Source organism: Astatotilapia calliptera, chromosome 10, assembly GCF_900246225.1.
Source record: "Astatotilapia calliptera chromosome 10, fAstCal1.2, whole genome shotgun sequence".
Lineage (NCBI taxonomy): Eukaryota > Metazoa > Chordata > Actinopteri > Cichliformes > Cichlidae > Astatotilapia > Astatotilapia calliptera.
In genome coordinates, this window is record NC_039311.1 from 18,829,479 (window position 1) to 18,848,371 (window position 18,893).

Below are 18,893 nucleotides of genomic sequence, written 5' to 3' on the forward strand. Positions count from 1 at the left end.
CACTTGACTTCTGTTATACTGAACCACTAACATATCTGATATTTGCTATTTTTTAATGTGAATTTGAGAACTGCTGCTTTATTAAGCATATTTACTTTTTAATTAAAATGTCTTAATTATATAGACTTTTTTTAATGTTACAAGAACTCAGGGATCTCCCAATGTTTGTGAGCAATGACGTTTTACTCATTGGGGTCTTTTGCTGGGATGCATTTATTGTGAAGCCTTCATTTTGATGTCAAAAGGCAGGTGAATACAGAAAGTTCAGAAGTGTTTGCGTTTTGATTTGGTGTGTCGTGAAAACTCTTTAGAAACTAGAGCTTATTTACAACAGTAGAAAAGTGCAAGAGGAAGCACACAAAGGACACATGCAGAGGATCAGTGTGACAGGAAGGATGCTAAGGGGAGAGATAAGAGGAGATGGAGACTGATGACCTGCTTAATTTCTTATGCTCCGGTCCAACACTGGTTGTGCATTACAGATCACATTTTTCCTGATGAGCTTCCAAAGCATTCATGGACTCAGAGCAGAAAAAACACAGATGTTAACTTTTATATGTTTGACTGATTAATTCTTCAACGACAAAGAACCACATTTTTACGGAGCCAGGAAAACCTTTAATGGGTAGAAACAAAACTGAGGCAGAGGTCAGTGCTTTTAACAAAATCTCATAAATAAACCAATCATTTTAGAGGGAGGCGATGACAAATCCATGGAAAACAAAAAGAACCTCATGACTAGCATGACAATGATGTCTGACAGGCGCTGCGATGGATGCCGTGGATGTTTACAGTGGGCTGTCCATCAGACTGGGGGTGCTTCAGAGTGCCTACAGCGGGAACACGTTGACTGAACCTTTAGGTAAAACAACTATCCCTGTGAGTATAACAGCTGCAGCTTCTTTAGGTGACTTTAACCTTTGAGAGAAGACATTCCAGCTCGCATGATCTCATCCACCAACAAGATGTTGCTTGCGATCACCGTGCTGTGAACAGAGACCCGTGTTAGTGACCCATGTGGGCGATACATCGGGGTAATTTAAAACATTCCTTCGTCTCACCATGAGTGAAGAAGCTGTTTCTTGACACTGTAATTATCCCATACGCCTGCTTCTCCTGCCACCATTGGTTCTCCTGCAAAGCAAAAGGTTAGAATAAAAAAAAAAAAAAAGGTTTAAATTCTGCCAAATTGTTACTGTTTAATAACTTCACATAGCTAAATACAACAATTATAGAGTTTTACTCTAAACTTTAAAATGCAATCACTTCAGGATTGACTGATCGCTGCTGTGGTTCTCACCTGTGCTGAGGTCTACTCCAACTAGCTGGCCAGACTCTTTGTACTCTGTCTGCAGCTTCAGCAGGGTCTCCTGTGGGTCGTAGCCAGAGTTCTGGGCCAGAACCTAAGAACAGAAAGATGGCATTTTAAAAACATCAGTAAATTTTGATACAGGATGGACTATATAAGAAGGTGACAAATAATGGTGCAGCAAGAAACAAACCAGGTTTCGGTTAATAAAAATGACAGAAAATGAATTATTCTTTACCTTAGGGATGACTAGGAGAGCATCTGCAAATGCCTGGACTCCCAGCTGGGCTCTGCCTTTCACATTGGGCTTGTGTTTTACCAGAGCGTCTGCCACAGCAACTTCAAAGGCACCTGCACCGGAGACTACACTACCTGAAGACAGAAAAATAAAGATATTTAGGAAAGCAAACAAATGTGTCATATAAATTAACCCACTCGGGGAGGGAACAGCTCTAATATTTAAAACAATTAGTGGAGTTTGTTCTGATCAGCTGAATACATGTAGGAGAGACTAAACTCTCCTAATGCAGAGGATAAGATCAGAGTCATTGTAGCACAGACACTGAGACCAGGGAGAGCCACACTAGCATCCCTGGGTGTTCGCTGTGCAAATGAGACCTGTTCTGTTTTCCTTAAGGACAAATTAACCACCTTCAATTTCAGCTTGTTATCAACATAAAGAGAAAATGGATATTTTGATCTACAGTTTGTCCACACAATATTTGGAAAAAGCCTTAAAGGACTTCAGAGTGTTGTTTCATGAATGAATTTCTGCTTAAAGAATTCTAAAAACACTGATTTGTCTGCACACAGACATTAAAAAAAAAGTGTTAATCTGTTTAAAAAGGTAGCATTTTATAAGCCATACTAATGGTCAAGCAGAGCATCCAGTAGGATTAATTCAGATAGAACAAAACTGCAGAAATTCATCATCAACAAAAGTTTATGTTAATAATTTTTTAGTAAAAGGATTTTAAAAAGTAAAATAAGCATAGAGGAAATGTTCAGCTCTTACCATCTTCAATAGCGTTCTTTACTGCCCGCAGACCGTCCCTTACGGCATCTTTGATCTGTGTGAGGGTGTGTTTGTTGGGTCCCTTCACCAGCAGGGTAACTGAGCGAGGGTTTCCACACTTCTCGATGAACGTGTACTTCTCCTCTCCCTGCAAGCAAGGTTGCAGCATTAATATCATTTTAATTTTAAAAAGTTTAAATTTCACAGTTTTGTGGACTGAAAGGTAAAAAATAGACCCCCCCCCAAAAAAAAGTCTCACCAGTGTGTGTTCATAAACCAGGCCAGCATGTCCCAAGCATTCAGGTGTGAGGTCATCAACTGAGTTCATGGCGATGCCACCGCAAGCGAGGGTGAGCCTGTCACAGGAACGACACACTGAGTGTAATTCAGCTTCTTAATATATGACTGACTGACACCGGCTGGTAGTGTAAAGCACCTGTACGGGTGTGTCTGTGCCAATTTCAAAACATAAAGCATGAGCTCATCTCAGCATGTTAAATCAAACAATTCAAAAATCTTCTATGAACTTTTATCTAAGTAATGTAATGTTTTGCTCATCTCAACTATAAAACACCACCAACATTTATAACACTGAAAAATATTTTTCTCACCTCTCCATGTTCCTCCTCTTTGCCCTCCGCAACCCAACAATGCCCTCTTTGGCTAGGGCGTCCAGGGAGAATGGGTCAATACCCTAAACACACACACAAAATAAGAAGACATGCTTGAGACTGCAGTTTACACTAAATAGTTCGGTAAATCTAAGCGATGTAAAGATTATCCTGATCCGCTGAATACATGTAGGGGAGGAAGAGACTCTCCTAATGCAGAGGTACAGATCAGAGTTACTGTAGCACAGACACAAAAACCAGGGGGAGCCATGATAGCATCCTTGGGTGTTCGCTGTGCATGCAGCCAGATTGGCTGGGCCAGTCTCAAAAGGCTTAGTGTTCATATGAAAACACAAAGTCAAATTACGAGCCTGTATCTTTAGTAGTACAAGCCAGACTGAACTGAGTTTGACAATTCTTTTTTTTTTTAAACTTTAGCCTTTGAACTATGTTAACATCCGCATTTTCTAGCATACCTTCTGGTTAATGACGACAAAGCCCTTGTCCCCATTGGGACACACTTTGTTTTTCAAGGCGATAATCTTCTGCACGCGGTCCTCGATGAACTTCCTTTCTGCAGCCACGAGCTTCTCCCTCTCATCAGCGCTCTTGTAGAAGAAGCCAGAGTTGACCTCGGTCTTCTCGTACTCCAAAGAGACGTTGCACGTCAGTATGTAAGCATCCTCCACCCTCTTCTTCATGTCTGGGTGCCGGGCGCCGTGGTCCAACACCAGACCTCTGATCAGCCTAAGAAATAACAGATCAGCATTTAGAATTCACAGTTAAGCACAGTCTTGTCTTATTCCCCTCTCCACCTCTGTATTTACACTTACTGTGTATCACAGTCGGTCTTGTGCTTCATCTCCATGATTTCCACCATATACAAGTCAGTGGGTTCATTGGGTTTAGCGATGGCGAGCACAGCATCTACTACAGCCTGCAAACAGACAAGGTGATCACAAGCTAAATGAGCGACAGCTAAGATTAGAGAATAGAGAAGTGCACTCACAACAAGCTACAGACTGCCATAAAGGTTCAAGAATAAGTAAGCCCTTAGGTCTGTGGCAACTTTGAAATGTCAAAGTAAACTAACTAATTGGCTATAAGGTAAAAACATCTAACATCTGCTTTGTGCTCGATTCCCTCATGTCTCACCTCAGTGAGCAGGTCTGCCAGCTCTGCGTGGACCTTGGTTCTGAGGGAGGTGCGTGCGACGTTAATGAGGGTCTCTCTATCCATTTCCCGAGTCACCTTTACTTCCTCAAGAACAGCCAAAGATTTCTCTTTTGCTGCCTCAAAGCCCTCGGCAATGATTCTTGGATGAAGACCCTGCAACAAACCATTAAAATGGAGTTGTGGTTAAAAAAAAGATACCTCAACAATTCATTCACTAGAGAGACTGACATGCCAAATACAAACACACACTGTGAACTATCTTGTACCTCTGAAATGTAAAGGTCAGCCTGCTTCAGCAGTTCACCAATGATGAGGACGTTGGAGGTGGTACCATCTCCTGTGATGTCATCCTGTGCAGTGGCAACCTTGGCAATCAGCGATGCTGTAGGGTGCTGAATTTGCTGAAAGGGAAACAGGTTGGGAAAAATTTTATGAAAATCCTCATTCATGGGTAATTCATGGCAGCAGTGCTAAACCTACTGATCCATTATTAATTATTATGAATCCTCAGTTACATTACAAGGTACTAAGTTTGCTTTGAAGTGCTAAAAAAGGTATTTCCAGTTGCTCCCTTGTTTCCCAAAGGGACAGACAGATCTACAAGTTGAATAGGCACAGATTTTACACCGGATACCCTCCCATTAATCTGTACTTGGGATGGCATTAGGAGGATAGCAGGTTGTGTGGCCCGGTCAGCTGGTAAAGACTTCTGCGTTCAATATATTTTTTAGAATTTAGGTATGTTGTAATGGTTAACGAATTATTGTCAAATTATTAATGTGCACTGTGACAAATGTGGAAAAAGTGCCATCAAGTTCAAACCCTAAAGCACATCTATCCAGATATTTAAAGCTCAGTCAGATAACATGCTGCTGTTAAACTCATTGTTTGTGAGAACAAAGGCTTAAGAGACATATACAAACATTTAGGGTGTGGTCACTCTGTGAAATAGGCAATACAGTACTAATATGACATCACTGACAGAAGAACCTCATTTTACAGCTCATCGTGTCCCTTACCATCTCGTGTAGCAGGACGTTGCCATCTTTGGTCAACTTTATGTCTCCTGCACCAGACACCAGCCTGCAGATCCACAGAGACAGAAGAGGGTTAATATTTGTTACCCTACCTACTAGCGGCTTATATTATGATAATGCAAACTTTCACCCTATTATTGTTTGCCTGCTGAAGAACTCGCAGATTATGGCTGTTAGCTTTTATTTATCCATTTCCTCACATCATCTACAAATCCCCAAACAAATCTCTACCTGTAACTGAGTTATTCAGTCGCTCATCAGTATCTTTAGTTAGCGTTAAGGCTAAACTTGTGGACACGTTATACTTAGTACTACGACTTTAACGTAAACTGGCATGATCTGCTAACCGACTGAAGCTAGCATGCTAACGTTAGCTTTATGGCTGTCAGAGCGGATCATGACGATGACTGGGCAGGGCAACGAGTGCCGGGAAAATCCGCTAACCGTTTAGCGATGGCAGGCCTCAATTTATTTTAAGTGTGTTTTGGACAGGTACTCTGTAATAAAGAGTGGATGGTTTCTACTTTTCAGGCACAAAGACTTTGGTGGCGACATACCGCTATCGGCTGCAATGCTAAACCGGTGAATTGCTGCTAACGTTAGCGAGTTAGCATATCACGCGTGCTGCACAAAGAGCTCCGGCGGCACTCACATTTTCATGGTCCCCTTCGGTCCCAGGTTGCTTCTCAGCACATCCTGCAGCCCCCGGGCGGCACTAATGTTAACAGCCAGGGCGGCCTGGGCTCTGGCCACCTCTGCTTTGGGGTTTAGAGCTTTTACGGCAGCCATAGCGCAGCACAACCAGCGAAGTACAAGTAAAAAGTATCGCCGGTAGGGAGTCCACGCTACTCGGGTTCGGAAGCTCTCGAAAGGGGAGTCGCTTTCCAGAAGGCTCCAACACGTGTTCTCGTGCTGCATTTAGGGGACACGCCGACGCTGGGACATTCCGCATTTACAGCTATTACAACTGGTCCACACCATGATTTATATCAGTGCAGAAAAGTCATTACATTTTTCGAACCTATGGGAATATCGTGTCAGGTTGACTCGGCTTCTCCAAAAGAAACGTTAGAACACCTTCAAGGCAACAAAGTCAGATCATTTGTTTTCCGACTGGCAATATCGGTAAGCAAATCACAGTGAAACTGTGAACAATGTCCTGAAAAGTTATAACTTTTTGCGTGAAACATATTTAAAATATATATTTAAAATTTCCGACAGAATCCATCCTCTCCTTACTTTGCAGCATTAGTGCCGAGAATTAACCTTTAAGATTTCCATCACACCATGAAGGCAGCACAAGTCACACCCTAGACGCCAATGTCTGGAAATACAACACACACACAGACCACAAAATTCAGTTTGTGGTCTGAATTTTGCCTCACTTTTACCACTGGAACACCTCACAGAGCCGACATAAAATCAAATTTCGATATTTAGTTATTTTAAACGATTACTATTATTATTAAGCCTTACCATTTAATATAGTAGCATCACACTTTCTTCAGCATGCAAAATTAATATGCATATTTGATTTTTTTTTTTTTAATGCTGAAGAAAACAGAAAATTGTGGTCTGACAGTCAAAAATCAACTCACGTTCTATCATTTCAAACTTATGACAAAGAGCGCTCTTAATTTTTATCAGAAGTTTAATTAAATATGTACAACTAATCTTATTAAAGCACTGCATTTTACAATTTATCACACAAGATACTACTCCTCTCCTGTTCACAGGGTTATCAACACCCGCTAGGTAATAGAAGACCCTGCACATTCAGATTCAGGAGGGTCTGTAACTATGGTTTGGCCAATAATCCCACTATGTATATCTACAATCTGCCCATTTAAAAAGAAAGAAAGAAACGAAAGAAAACATTGATCTTAGTCAGAGCATACAATCACCCAGACATCATCTACTTGATATAGGGAAAGGCCAAACTTGTCAGTAAGCGTACAGCAGGCTATGCTGTAAATACAGATTAGTTCCGCTGGATTCAAAAACATGTCTTCTGTGTGGAAGAGCCACGTGTGTCATATGTTACAATTTGAACAATCAGGAGTTGTGGTCAGTTTAAAAAAAAAAACAAAACAGGGCAAATAATTCAAATTCAGTATTCATGATTCTGGTAAGACAAAAAAAACAAACAAAACAAAAACAATGAGCTGGCAACTTGTGTGTATGCAGTATTGTTGACAGGAATTGGTTCATCCAGTCAAATGATTCTGAAAGGAGTAAACACCAAGTTGGCTGTATCAAAGCTGTGTAACAAAAGAGGAGTGGACACACGATGAACTTTGAGTGAGACTGTGGCTCTGAAACAGACCAAAACCTGTAACTCTCAGCTTTAGTGCTCATTTTATAACACTGAACTTTAAACTGCAGGTTTATCTCTGTGAAACTGACCACTCAGTATGTATTTTAAGCCATGTAATTTTGACAGTGAGCTACTGTGAGCTCTTATTTTCTGCTGTAAGACACTGGTAATCATTATTTTGTTTCAGGACTCAGAAATCATATAAAATTTTCTTGTACATTAAAAAGGCCCTGTGACCAGCACACAAACAACAAAGAAAGGAAAAGAAAATGAAGACAGACAAGACATTTCAAACACCCTTTAAATGACAGAAGGTGAAGAGGAGTGCGCCCCCAAATCATAAGCACACCACATTAATAGGTCAGTAACATAGTAGCTGCTGTAACAGGTACAGTTTTGGTGACAATCATTTTGACCTCATCATCCAAACAGAAAAAGGGGAGAAAAGAAACCAAATGAAAGGAAACAAGATTGTGTTGATGTTGAGCAGATTTCCCTGGCAGTGCGCACTTTGACGGTTGGTTACACTCTCGACAGATCAGTGTAATAGTTGCAGTGGCGGCTGAGAATTCTCCTCAGGTGTTAGTAGTTACTTCAAGGGTGAATTCTTCATGGGAATCATTATTCTAGACTCCATGTGCTGAATAAGAGGGACTGTGAGGTAAAGAACAAACAACAGTCTTAACAACAGATTTCCAACAGGGAACACAACTTTATCTCATTTAAATTTGCTAATGTTTCATGAATTTATAGCTAGAGTTCTCAGTTTAGTTTCAATGTTAACATCCCAATAAAAGCTCATTTTATTAAAGCCTGAGTTGTTGTACGTTGTCCTTACACCAACACTGCTGAGTGTCTTTGTAATCCCATTGAACATAATGATTCCCTATTGCTAAATCAATCCTTCATAGATTCAGGCATCAGAGAGACGCTGAAGTAGAATTTATTGTGCCACGTTTGTTTCCATTTGTGTAGGTATGAACAAGTGAAGAATTATGAGTATGTAATCTACAGACATGCTTGTGTGCAGTTCTCCAAAGAAAAGGAAGGAATGAAGCCCAAAGGTGATGAAAATCAGGCTTGAACAGTCTTCTCTGCAGCACGAGCTAAAAGCTAAAAGCATGGACTAAAGCACAAACAAGAATAACTCAGAGCACCTGGTGTTGGCCAGAGGGGCCGATGGCGCGATATGGCAGCCTCGCTTCTCTCAGTCTGCCCCAGGGCAGCTGTGGCTACAACCGTAGCTTGCCTCCACCAGTGTGTGAATGCGAGAGTGAATGAATAGTGGTATTGTAAAGCGCTTTGGGTGCCTTGAAAAGCGCTATATAAATCCAATCCATTATTATTATTATTATTATTCCACATATTTTAAGCTACTTTTATTTGTTTTTAAATGTTTGTCCAATGCTGCCCCTCTGTACCTCTCTGAGCTTCTTCATCCATACATACCTTCCTGGCAGACCAGCTCCTGCTGAGTGTGCCTAGGACTAATGGTAAGCTCAGAGGGGATCAGGCGTTTGCTGTGGCAGCACCAAAATTGTGGAATGAGTTGCCTTTACATGTTAGACAGGCACCTTCCTTATCCGTTTTTAAATCACGTCTTAAAACATTTATTTACCTTGGCTTTCAGCACAGAAGGACTTGTTGATGTCTCTTAATATGTTTTCTTATTAATTATATTATTTTTAATTTTAAGAAATTTTAGATGTAATTTAAACAGTTTTCTCTTTAGTTTATATTTGTAGCACTTTGGCCAACATTGTTGGATGTAAAGTGTGTTATAAATAAAGATGCTATATTTGTAACACAGCTCACTGGTGAAAGTCTGCAAAGCTCTATGTACAACCAACACACTTTAGAGCAGAAGTGGGCAATTAATTTTCCCAAGAACTTTTACAGCCATGACAAGTTTTAGTGGCTAAAATGTCCAGTGAATGAACAAAAGTAACTCACTGACACTATTGTTCCCGCCTCCTCAAGTAGACTTTGGCTGTAGCTGAATAGTCAGTTTTTCATTGGGAAGCTTCCTAACAGGGAGACTTCATTGCCGGCTAAGAGGTTACATTTTCTAAACACTAAAGAAAGATTATACGATGCTTCTACACCTCATGCAGCTTACGAAATTCACTGGCATTAATGAGGTTTAACATAATTCAGTTTGCAGTTTCGCCAGCATTTAGGGATAACATTAATTCACATAAAACATTAGTAGATGCCACACTGATCATCTCTTCAGCAGGAAGAGATGATGTGAGCAGAAAGCAGCTAAATGAAAAACTCATTTACCACAAAGTTGTCTTTGTTTATATGATCTGCAGCAACCACAGCAATGACACAACAGGATGAAGTATCAAAGATGTGCATTTTGCAATTCACCTTTAGATTATAGCAGTTTCAACGCTGCGAAGCCAAGTCAACAGCATCTACTGACACACTGCAAGCACTTTAGTGCAATCTGAGTCTCTTTTCCTGTGTCCTGTGTTCTACTTCACTGTTTTCCTTGCTCTCATGATGCTTTTTCTCCCAGTAAAGCGATTATAAAAAAGACACTTTGTAAAAGGTCAATTTCTTTTCTGTAGGTTTGCACCTATTGTATCTTTTTAAAACACGGCATTTAGTTCTCAAAATTCATTATTACCAAGGTGTGTAAAAAAGTCAATACTTCCAGTATTTGAAGCCCTGAGAAGAGAATATGTTGACAGTATTAGTAATTAGTCTTCATTGTTTTAATCTATTCTTGATCGACAATTTATAATAAGTTGTTGGCAGCTTGGGTTCATCCGAGCTTAAATGTTTGAAATTAATATTTTCATTTAACGTTAACATGACACAAATATGGATAATAGATATAAAATAGGTTAATTTTAATGTCTTATGCCCACAACAGAACAACAAGACTCAGCACTTACAGTAACTAAAACTTGCTTAAGTATGAAAGTATCAGACTGAAACCAACCTGTGTAATAAACAACCTCGTCCCAGCCGTCACGCTGCCAGGCTGCGTTTCTGGTATTTTCTCTGGACTGCAGGTCCTTGTAAGCTGAAAAGAAACACGTTCAAACTCACTGAGTAAAAGCTGTAGCTTTTTAAACCAAAGACGAATCATAACGTCAAACAGTCGTGCTCAGGAAAATTTAAATACTTGACAGCTTTTGCATTAAGTTCACTTCCAGAACCTAAAGGTGCACACCGTCACGTGGAAAGAAAGAAGAGCAACACCAAGTAAACTGTTTAATGCTACAAGCAAAATGGGAGCTTCTTTCAGCAGTACACATTTGATGCCGGATGCACCCTCCAAGGGATTCGTCCCCTCTCCTGGTCCTGGACTTTTTTACATCAGCAGTCCCCAACCTTTGTTGCGCAACGGACCGGTGTAATGTCAGACAATATTTTCGCAGACTGGCCTTTAAGGTGTCGCGGATAAATACAAAATAATTAAAATAATACGACCAAGACAAAAACTGTGGTAATTTGTAAATATAATAATAAACCCGAATTCACTGTGTAATTGTGTAACTTTATTAGCAGCGTCCTCCTGAAATGTACCAACAACATTAAGAGTAACATCCTCCTCTCTGCCCCTTAATGCTCTCTGGTCACTATGGTAACGCGTAAATACTGGTCTGTGGCCCGGTGTGGGGACCGCTGTTTTACATCTAAAAGGCATGTACCAAAAACATGTACATACATTTGCATTTGTAGGTGACCTGGACAATATTTGCAGCATTTTTCTTGAATGATCCTGGAAACTCATCTTACCCCATAAGTGGTGAACTGTGTACAGACTTCCAATCTGTGAGAAAAAGCCTCCCACCGCCTCTTGGTTCTGCTGGCGAATCTCAATAGCCCGAGCCCTGCACAGCACCAAAGACATTACACAAAACAGCTTCTAAATAGAGTGGCAGTAATTAAAACACCACAACATCCACCAGTACTCCCCTCATTTCAAGTCAGTACATCAAATTTCAGTTTTAAACCATCAGCCTTGTTATAATCATCCCTGCATATTTGGTTTTATAAAATTAACAAAAATCAATTTCAATTCAACAGATGAATATATTGACATATATTAAATGAAGCCCAGGCAGTTAATGGATTATTATATGCGGTCATGCTCAGGAGTCATGCATACATTTTGTAGTCAGAAAGTACTGCAGACTCATTTTCACCTGCAACAAAATGTGAAACCAACAAACTAGCAGTGAGGAACTTTTTAGATTGTAGCTACAAGACTAGTACAAAGGGAACTAAAGCTCGCAAAGTTATCCCCCATAAATGATCAAATTTGGTGGCTCAGATATTACATGAAAAAGGAAAGTTGTGCCTTACCAGTAATTTCCCCATTCAATCATTGTGCCTGGCTGAGAAAAAGAAGGTAAAGATCATGTTCACTACATGTACCGCAAAATACAAAACAAAAACGCTCCCCCCAAAAACCCAGACTTACAGAGGGAGGACGACTAATTCTGTGGTTCATAAAAAAAAAAAAAAAGAGTTACCCTGAGTTGATACGATCGGAGCTCATAGATGTTGGGTCCTGGACGAGGGACGGGTTCGTTCCAGAAACTGAACTCCAGCAGCAGCTGGTTCCTACGAGACAGCAGCATCTTCCCCCTCTCATTCCTGTACTCCATAAACTTCTACAGCAAAGACAAATGAAAGAAGCACAGCGCTCAGAAAATCTGACTCAGCTAAAATAACTGCCAAATATATTTGTATTCATGTTGTTCGACTGTGAAGTCTGATCAGAATCTAGACAATGAAAGTCAGCTAGTGTGCATTCAGAGAATTTAAGTGAAAGAAAATATCTTTTTACCTGGACTCATAAAAATATATATACATATATAAATCACCTTTTCTGAGAAGGTATAATAGAGGAGTAGTGATATGCGGAGAATATATATGGCATTTATGGTTATAAATATAGTGTATACACTTCTAATTTGCCATGTGCTACTTAATGTATGCAGAGATAGATGAGTAAATTATCTGGGCAGATTAACAGTAGTATGTATTTACTGATTAAAGTTTGTGGAATTGTGCAAATTAAAATCATGAGGTTTGCCAAAGGACAGTTGATAAAGCAATAAAGGGAGCGTCACAGATGTGCAGGACCAGTGCACAAAGCCTATGCACGGTTTTGTAGCCTCTTGTTTACATGTGGTAGCTGTATTCTGTCACCAGGGGCCCGTTCTTCGTACCTCGCTAAGTAAGTTAGCTGGATTTGATTGTTGACGATTTCGCGTGATCTTGGATCGTTCGGTTCCCCGAAGCTCATCCGGGACTTGCTGTCATAGCAACAGAGCCATAAGCGTAAACCTGCTCGGGAGCAGGTTTACTTTATGTAAACAGGATTAGATCACGGCCACGCAGGTATGTCCGCTTCATTTATACGAAAGCAACAGCGATATTCCACCACTGTTTCACCATAAATAAATATTATCAATGTAACTAAAGATAATGCAGCACTTGATCCTTTTATTGATTTCACACAGATACATACAGGTCATTTCCTGAAAAAGGGAAATGTACTATTAACATTCTATTACATGTATGTGATTATTACAGATGTAATTCATATTTCAGAGTAGTAATTGTAAATTACTTCGTGTAATCAAGATGAGAGACCACGGCTATAAAAGCGAAGGTGGATTTGGGAAGCCTGTCGCAGCCATGTCCTGTCCGTATACGCGAGCCACCCATTGCGGAAGGTGCAAGATTGATAAGGAGAGTCCTCAGAATTCAGCGTATATTGCGGGATAGACAGGATCCTTTAGCTCAGCGCGACAGTGTGCTCATTGAGAGATATCGATATTCCTGTGAGGGTATTATTCACTTAACCAACTTGTTGACGAAGGGGTGCAGGACCACCACCTGTCTTTTTTTGCTCTGCCCTTTTCTTGGTTGCTGTTATGAACAAACAAACAGATTATTTCAGGGTCTCTTTCCAAGAGACTAAAAGCAATATAAGTGATAAATATTACCATTCTGTAGAATATTCTTATATTTCACTTTTACTTGTTCCCATGTTCTAGTGGGTCCTGTTGTGAATGTGAGAGTGACTGAATAGTGGTATTGTCATGCGCTTTGGGTGCCTTGAAAAGCGCTATATAAATCCACTCCATTATTATTATTATTATTATTATTATTATTATTATTATTATTATTAAATTACTTACGAGTTTAATTTGTCAGCAACTTTCTGCCAGCCCTCTCTCCTTGCTTTTGCAGCCTTTGCAGTGTTCCCTTGCGTTCTGATTAAACTCTGAAACTCCTGAAATCCCTCACTCAAGGGTTCTTGCTCTGCTGCCGAAAAATACCGAGCGCGCTCCTTCGACATTTTCGCCGACCAATCAGAGGGTTGCCGATCAATGTTTCTGCTATCGATGCGTAGCCCCTTTTACGACACCCAGTGATCTCACATTACTTCATCCAGCTGTACTAATCGTCAACAGCAGGTGTGTTCGGAGAACCGGATTAGCGAGCTCAGAGTTAGCGCGATGATTTGGTCTTGGATGTAGTAAGCGACGTACGAAGAACGGGCCCCAGGTGGCAGAGCCACAAATATGTGAAACAGGTTGATTTTCTTTGTAATTATCTGACCAATCAGTTCATGCTCTTCAATGTGGGAGGAACACATTATTACAAGCCACTTACTTTATTTTATCTGCAGGGCTTTCCAAAAACTAAGAAAAAAAAACACATTTCTGAAGATTAAACCCGCAGCATGACTCATCTGTTCATTAACACTTTCCTTCTTCAAAGCATTACTGTGTAAATAACCTTTAAAGATTACTGGAAACATTAAAGATAAAGATGGAAGGAAAATGTCACGTGGGTCTAGCTAGATGGGTGCACTGCTGGAAACATTGGCCTACAGATAACCAACGGCCAGTAGGCTTAACTAATCAGAGCACCCGTTACCTTATTCTGCCTGAGTTTGTTCATGACTTCGGTGAGAGCCGGGTATCCTCCCCGATATCTCCACAGGTGAACTAGAATAGAAGGAGCAGAAGAGCCAAAGATAACGTAGCTCTTAAATAGATCTTGTCTTTTTTGGGGGAGTAAGAGTTTTGTTTTTCACAATAGCATCTGTGGTTAGACCTCCCTATGAACCACCCGTGATTGTGGAGCATGACGGGATTCAGTCTATACAGCATGAATTTCCAGTCAGTTTCTGTGTATGCATGTGAAAGGACATCATGTCATCTTACCACTACAATTATATCTCAGAAAAAAGAAAAACTCTTAATTTCATGAAGTGAAAAAATGAACATGGCTCTAACATACACTCCCCAGCCACTTCATTAGATACACATTGCTATTATCAGGTTGGACCATTTTCTGTCTTCAGAACTGCTTTAATTCATCAAGGTGCTGGGAACAGTCCTCACGGATTTTGGTTCATGTTGAAGTGACAGCATCACATAGTTGCTGCAGACTTGTCAGCTGCACATTTATGATGAGTAACTCTCTTTCCACCGCATCCCAAAAGTGCTCTACTGGATTGAAATCTGGTGACCAGTCTTTGTAAACCTTAGAGATGGGTGTGTGGGAAAATCCCAGTAGATCAATATTTTGTGTGTTGTGTGTGGCACCAACAGGTATGCCATATTCAAAGTCACTTAATACACCTTTCTTCCCCTTTCAGATCATCAGTTTGAACTTTAGCAGGATTTCTTGACCATGTTTGCATGCCTAAATGCACCGAGCTGTTGACATATGATTAGCTGATTAAATATTTGAGTTAATGAACAACTGAATAGGTGTACCTAATAGAGTGGCCATTGAGTGTATTTAATACATATAGTATCTCGGAAAATATTAAAAGAAACAATTCTAATGTTTATTTCCACATTAAACTAAATGCCTTTAATCTGTTAGTTCAAGATTTAGCATCAAACTGCAAATCAGAATACAAAACACAACCATGACAATAAGACGGAGCCAAAAAGGGACAGCGACAAGCTAAAAACATAGCACCATATACTGTCTAAGTGTTCACATGCTGAAAGTGTACTGATGCAACCTTTTAGAAAACCTTTCCTGACACTGCCAACATTACAGCTCTGTAACACCAGAGAGGGCCCACAGCTGTGGAACGACAAATGTCACCACTTGGACAAAATGGAGAGCAGCCAGGAAAAAGTTCAGTTCAGTCTCAGCTATAATTAACTGAAATAGAAAAGCTGAGAGAGGAGAAAAAGCACAGTGCCTTTAAGTAATGTCTGTTTTTACACCAAGATAACGACATAGTTTGAAAAATTCTGCCACATCTCAATGTAACTCATCTGCAGCGGGAAACAGAAAGCAGCAAGATTATCCCGCTGTACAACTTGATTTAGCTTAAACACGTACAGATTCTCATTAATCAATAGGACTCACAATCAAGAGGTCAAGTAGTTTGCATCTTGTAGAGCTAAAAGCAACAATATTTATTATAAAATGAGTCTGAGCATCGCATGAAATACGCTGGATTAAAAAAAAATCCAGGTCTCAAGTCTGTATCCATAAACTGCTTATTTAAATAAATAATATTCATGATGAACATTGTTCTCATTTTTACCTCGTAGTAATATGTTGTCTGCGAGGTTTCAATCTCATGTTTCCTCTTCTAAAAGAGAAGGTTGAGCTTTGACGAATAACCAGATTGAATGGGCTCAAATAATTCACCTCGCTGACATTCAAAAGAAAGTCCGTTGTAACTCAGGTAGGGTGGATGTTCTTACCTGCCTGATCCTGCTCCCCATACCATGTGTTCCAGGTGCCCACAAGCTCACAGGGGTATTCAGGGTCAGTGTGAATGGAAGGCAAGACATCCTCACTGAAGACACAGACAAAAAGAAAAGAAAAAGTGTGAAAATGCAAAATATCTGACATACTGGTTCCAAAAAAAGTGTTCTAATGTGACATCTGAATTAAGATAACACAACAAAGACTCATACCAAAGTTCATTGTAAGCATCGAGGCACTCAGGTTTGACATTGTGAACTGCAACAAAAGAAGAAAAAAAACAAAGCATGAGTAGACAACATGATCAAACAGATTTCATGGGTTTATTAACTGTTGTGGTAATCATTAACTGTGTCCCACTGCCAGCAATACATACACTGTATTTTATACAGGTTGTTGTCTTCTTTTTTGGCAAGCAGGTGAGAGTGAGCATCTTTTCTGGGGATGACTTTTCTAACAAAAAGGGATTTGAACCAGCTTTCATCACCAACATTTGAGAGGCTCCTGTGATGGGATTAAAACATTTTTTTTTAAAAAGTTGGATACAATCAACATTTCTTTGGCTACACAATGCAGCATTTAAGTACCAACAACAACAAAGCTCCCCTAATAATCCAACCCTGTTTCCTTCTATTCTGTGTTGTATTTCTCTGTGAACATCTGACATATATATTTTAGTGTTAAACCTCTAGCTGCTGCTTTATCAGTCCAAGTCTCAAAAATACAGATGTGGACGGGCTATATTCAATAATACCTTTACTATTGTTGTTATGAAACTTTCAAAAGTGTCCTGGCTTCCTAATGTGAATAAGGTCAGTTTTACTGCAAGAGCCCGAGGTGTAAACTAGTAAATGTCGGCTGAAGAAAAGGTGCAAATCTTTTTTTAGCCCAGCCAACCTATGCATTTCAGAGGTCAGCAGCTCAGAAGGCTGAGGGGTCTACACAGAGCACAAAACCCTGAGATTAGTCTGCACTGACTTTAATCAGCCTTCCTGCATTTTCTGTTAATGTACTCGATCTACAAGTGCCAACAGTCACCACGTGTAGCGGCTGAGCTTGTTTATCAGGAAACAGTCCACCGGTTTTCCTCATAATGCACCAAAAAAAGGACACATTTTAGTGTCAGTCTGTAGTCAGGTTTATACAAATATCTGCCTTTCAAAGGGAAATAACAGCTTATTTTAGGCCGCTCAGCTGCTGCAGCGAAGAAACTGAATCGTCCAGTGACCAAAACAAGCACAGCGGTGCAGCAATTCAATGCATTTTGACCTTGAAGTTGAATTCAGTTTAAGACTCCGAGTAACTCGGCGGCAAGTTTTTAATAATTTCTTCAACCCAAGTCTATAAAATCACGCATGACATTATAAATCAGACACTGGCGATTGTTAGGACAAGTTGACTCGCTGTTTATTTTAAAAATCGTGGGGGTAACAATCAATGTTAGCAGAAAGTTAGCAGATTTACAGCTACATGGCTAATGCTAGCTACGTTGCACAGAGATGTAAACGTAGCGAACGTCCTTACGTTCCCTTTAGCATTAGCTTAACCGCCTAGCAGAGCCCGCACGTTGTCATTGGGCTACACGAGCAGAAGTTTAATGACTTTTAAGCAATATTTATGCACCTGCACAGATAAACTGTGTATAGAAGAGTCTAACCTGAGGGCGACGTTCACCGGGCTGCTCGCATGAAGCCCGCTTCTCGTCTGTTTAAGGCCTCTACCCACTGTTTGAAGGACTCTGATCGCCATCTTTCCTCGAAAGCCGTGTGGAGGTTGCTGGAGGCTACAGCCGCAGTCCGTTCCCGCAGGAGCTGACGTTACTCACGGGAGCGTGACCCCGAGTTAGAACCGACAGTACCGGAATCACTTGTGGAGCTGATTTAAAGCACAGATATTAACACAGCTCAATACAAAATACGCAGAGTTCGCTGTTGTTGGATTTATGTGAAGTTTTCATAGTTTTGATCGATCCGCCTGCTGAGCTTGCATTTATAACCTGCATATTCCCATTACTTAAAAGTGAACAGTTTGTCCCTAACAATTTCATTCACTGCACCTTTGTGCAACAATAAACTGTAAGGACAGCTCCCTCAGTAATTAGACCAGACTCACTGACTGCATATTCATTATAGCAGTCACACTTACAGAGCCACTACTGACTGGAATCACCCCACCATGTCCAGATCATCACTTTACACACCCCTGCATACAAATGTTGTTGTTTTCAGATTATAAAGTGCATATTATTTATAAATGCAATTTGCACTATTCTCTTAAACAATCTCAATTTTACTTTTTATTCTTCTTTAGCCTCAGTTTTATTTTTACTGGGGTTTTTTTAATCACCATGGTATACATAAAAGTTGTGCACTATCTCAGTTTAAGGTCTTAACTATGCACCTATTGTACTTTGACCATTATTTATTGTAAACTATACTATTATTTCTTCTTTATCCCGCTGATGTAACATAATTTTCCTTGTTGGGTCAATAAACGTCATTACAACTTCACTTAACGCTCCAAAGTACCTTATATTAAATGCAAAATGAAGCAGCCAAAGCTTCATGCATGTTCTATGATAATAACATGTCTAATGTACGTTTTTTGTATTCACACACCTGATATCTACTTTCTTAGTTTTAAGTGAATACCATAATGGCATTTATTTTATCCTCCCTCCTCTCCTTTTCTCTTG

General features: G+C 40.1%; 2 protein-coding genes and 2 non-coding genes across 4 annotated transcripts; all 4 read right to left on the reverse strand.

Moving 5' to 3' along the window:
* Nucleotides 1–194: 194 nt before the first annotated feature.
* Nucleotides 195–6,075, reverse strand: cct6a (chaperonin containing TCP1, subunit 6A (zeta 1)). Its single transcript, XM_026182545.1, has 13 exons — nucleotides 5,801–6,075; nucleotides 5,131–5,194; nucleotides 4,378–4,512; nucleotides 4,091–4,264; nucleotides 3,769–3,872; nucleotides 3,412–3,682; nucleotides 2,936–3,018; nucleotides 2,584–2,680; nucleotides 2,325–2,472; nucleotides 1,548–1,681; nucleotides 1,301–1,403; nucleotides 1,062–1,134; nucleotides 195–986 (listed from the first exon to the last, which is right to left on the reverse strand). The coding sequence occupies exons 1-13, from the start codon at nucleotides 6,064–6,066 to the stop codon at nucleotides 914–916; spliced, it is 1,725 nt and encodes a 574-aa protein (XP_026038330.1). The 5' UTR covers nucleotides 6,067–6,075; the 3' UTR covers nucleotides 195–913.
* On the reverse strand, nucleotides 1,786–1,920 carry LOC113031283 (small nucleolar RNA SNORA22). The gene has a single exon (XR_003273714.1). It is a non-coding gene; the product is annotated as a small nucleolar RNA SNORA22 (small nucleolar RNA).
* LOC113031282 (small nucleolar RNA SNORA22) lies at nucleotides 3,100–3,235 on the reverse strand. Its single transcript, XR_003273713.1, has one exon. It is a non-coding gene; the product is annotated as a small nucleolar RNA SNORA22 (small nucleolar RNA).
* Nucleotides 6,076–7,748: 1,673 nt separating the features above from the next.
* On the reverse strand, nucleotides 7,749–18,270 carry LOC113030821 (protein NipSnap homolog 2-like). The gene is made up of 10 exons (XM_026182547.1): nucleotides 17,856–18,270; nucleotides 16,575–16,702; nucleotides 16,411–16,456; nucleotides 16,195–16,289; nucleotides 14,390–14,460; nucleotides 11,965–12,105; nucleotides 11,795–11,826; nucleotides 11,225–11,319; nucleotides 10,422–10,505; nucleotides 7,749–8,119 (listed from the first exon to the last, which is right to left on the reverse strand). Exons 1-10 carry the CDS (start codon nucleotides 17,945–17,947, stop codon nucleotides 8,055–8,057), a joined length of 849 nt encoding a protein of 282 aa, XP_026038332.1. The 5' UTR covers nucleotides 17,948–18,270; the 3' UTR covers nucleotides 7,749–8,054.
* Nucleotides 18,271–18,893: the final 623 nt, after the last annotated feature.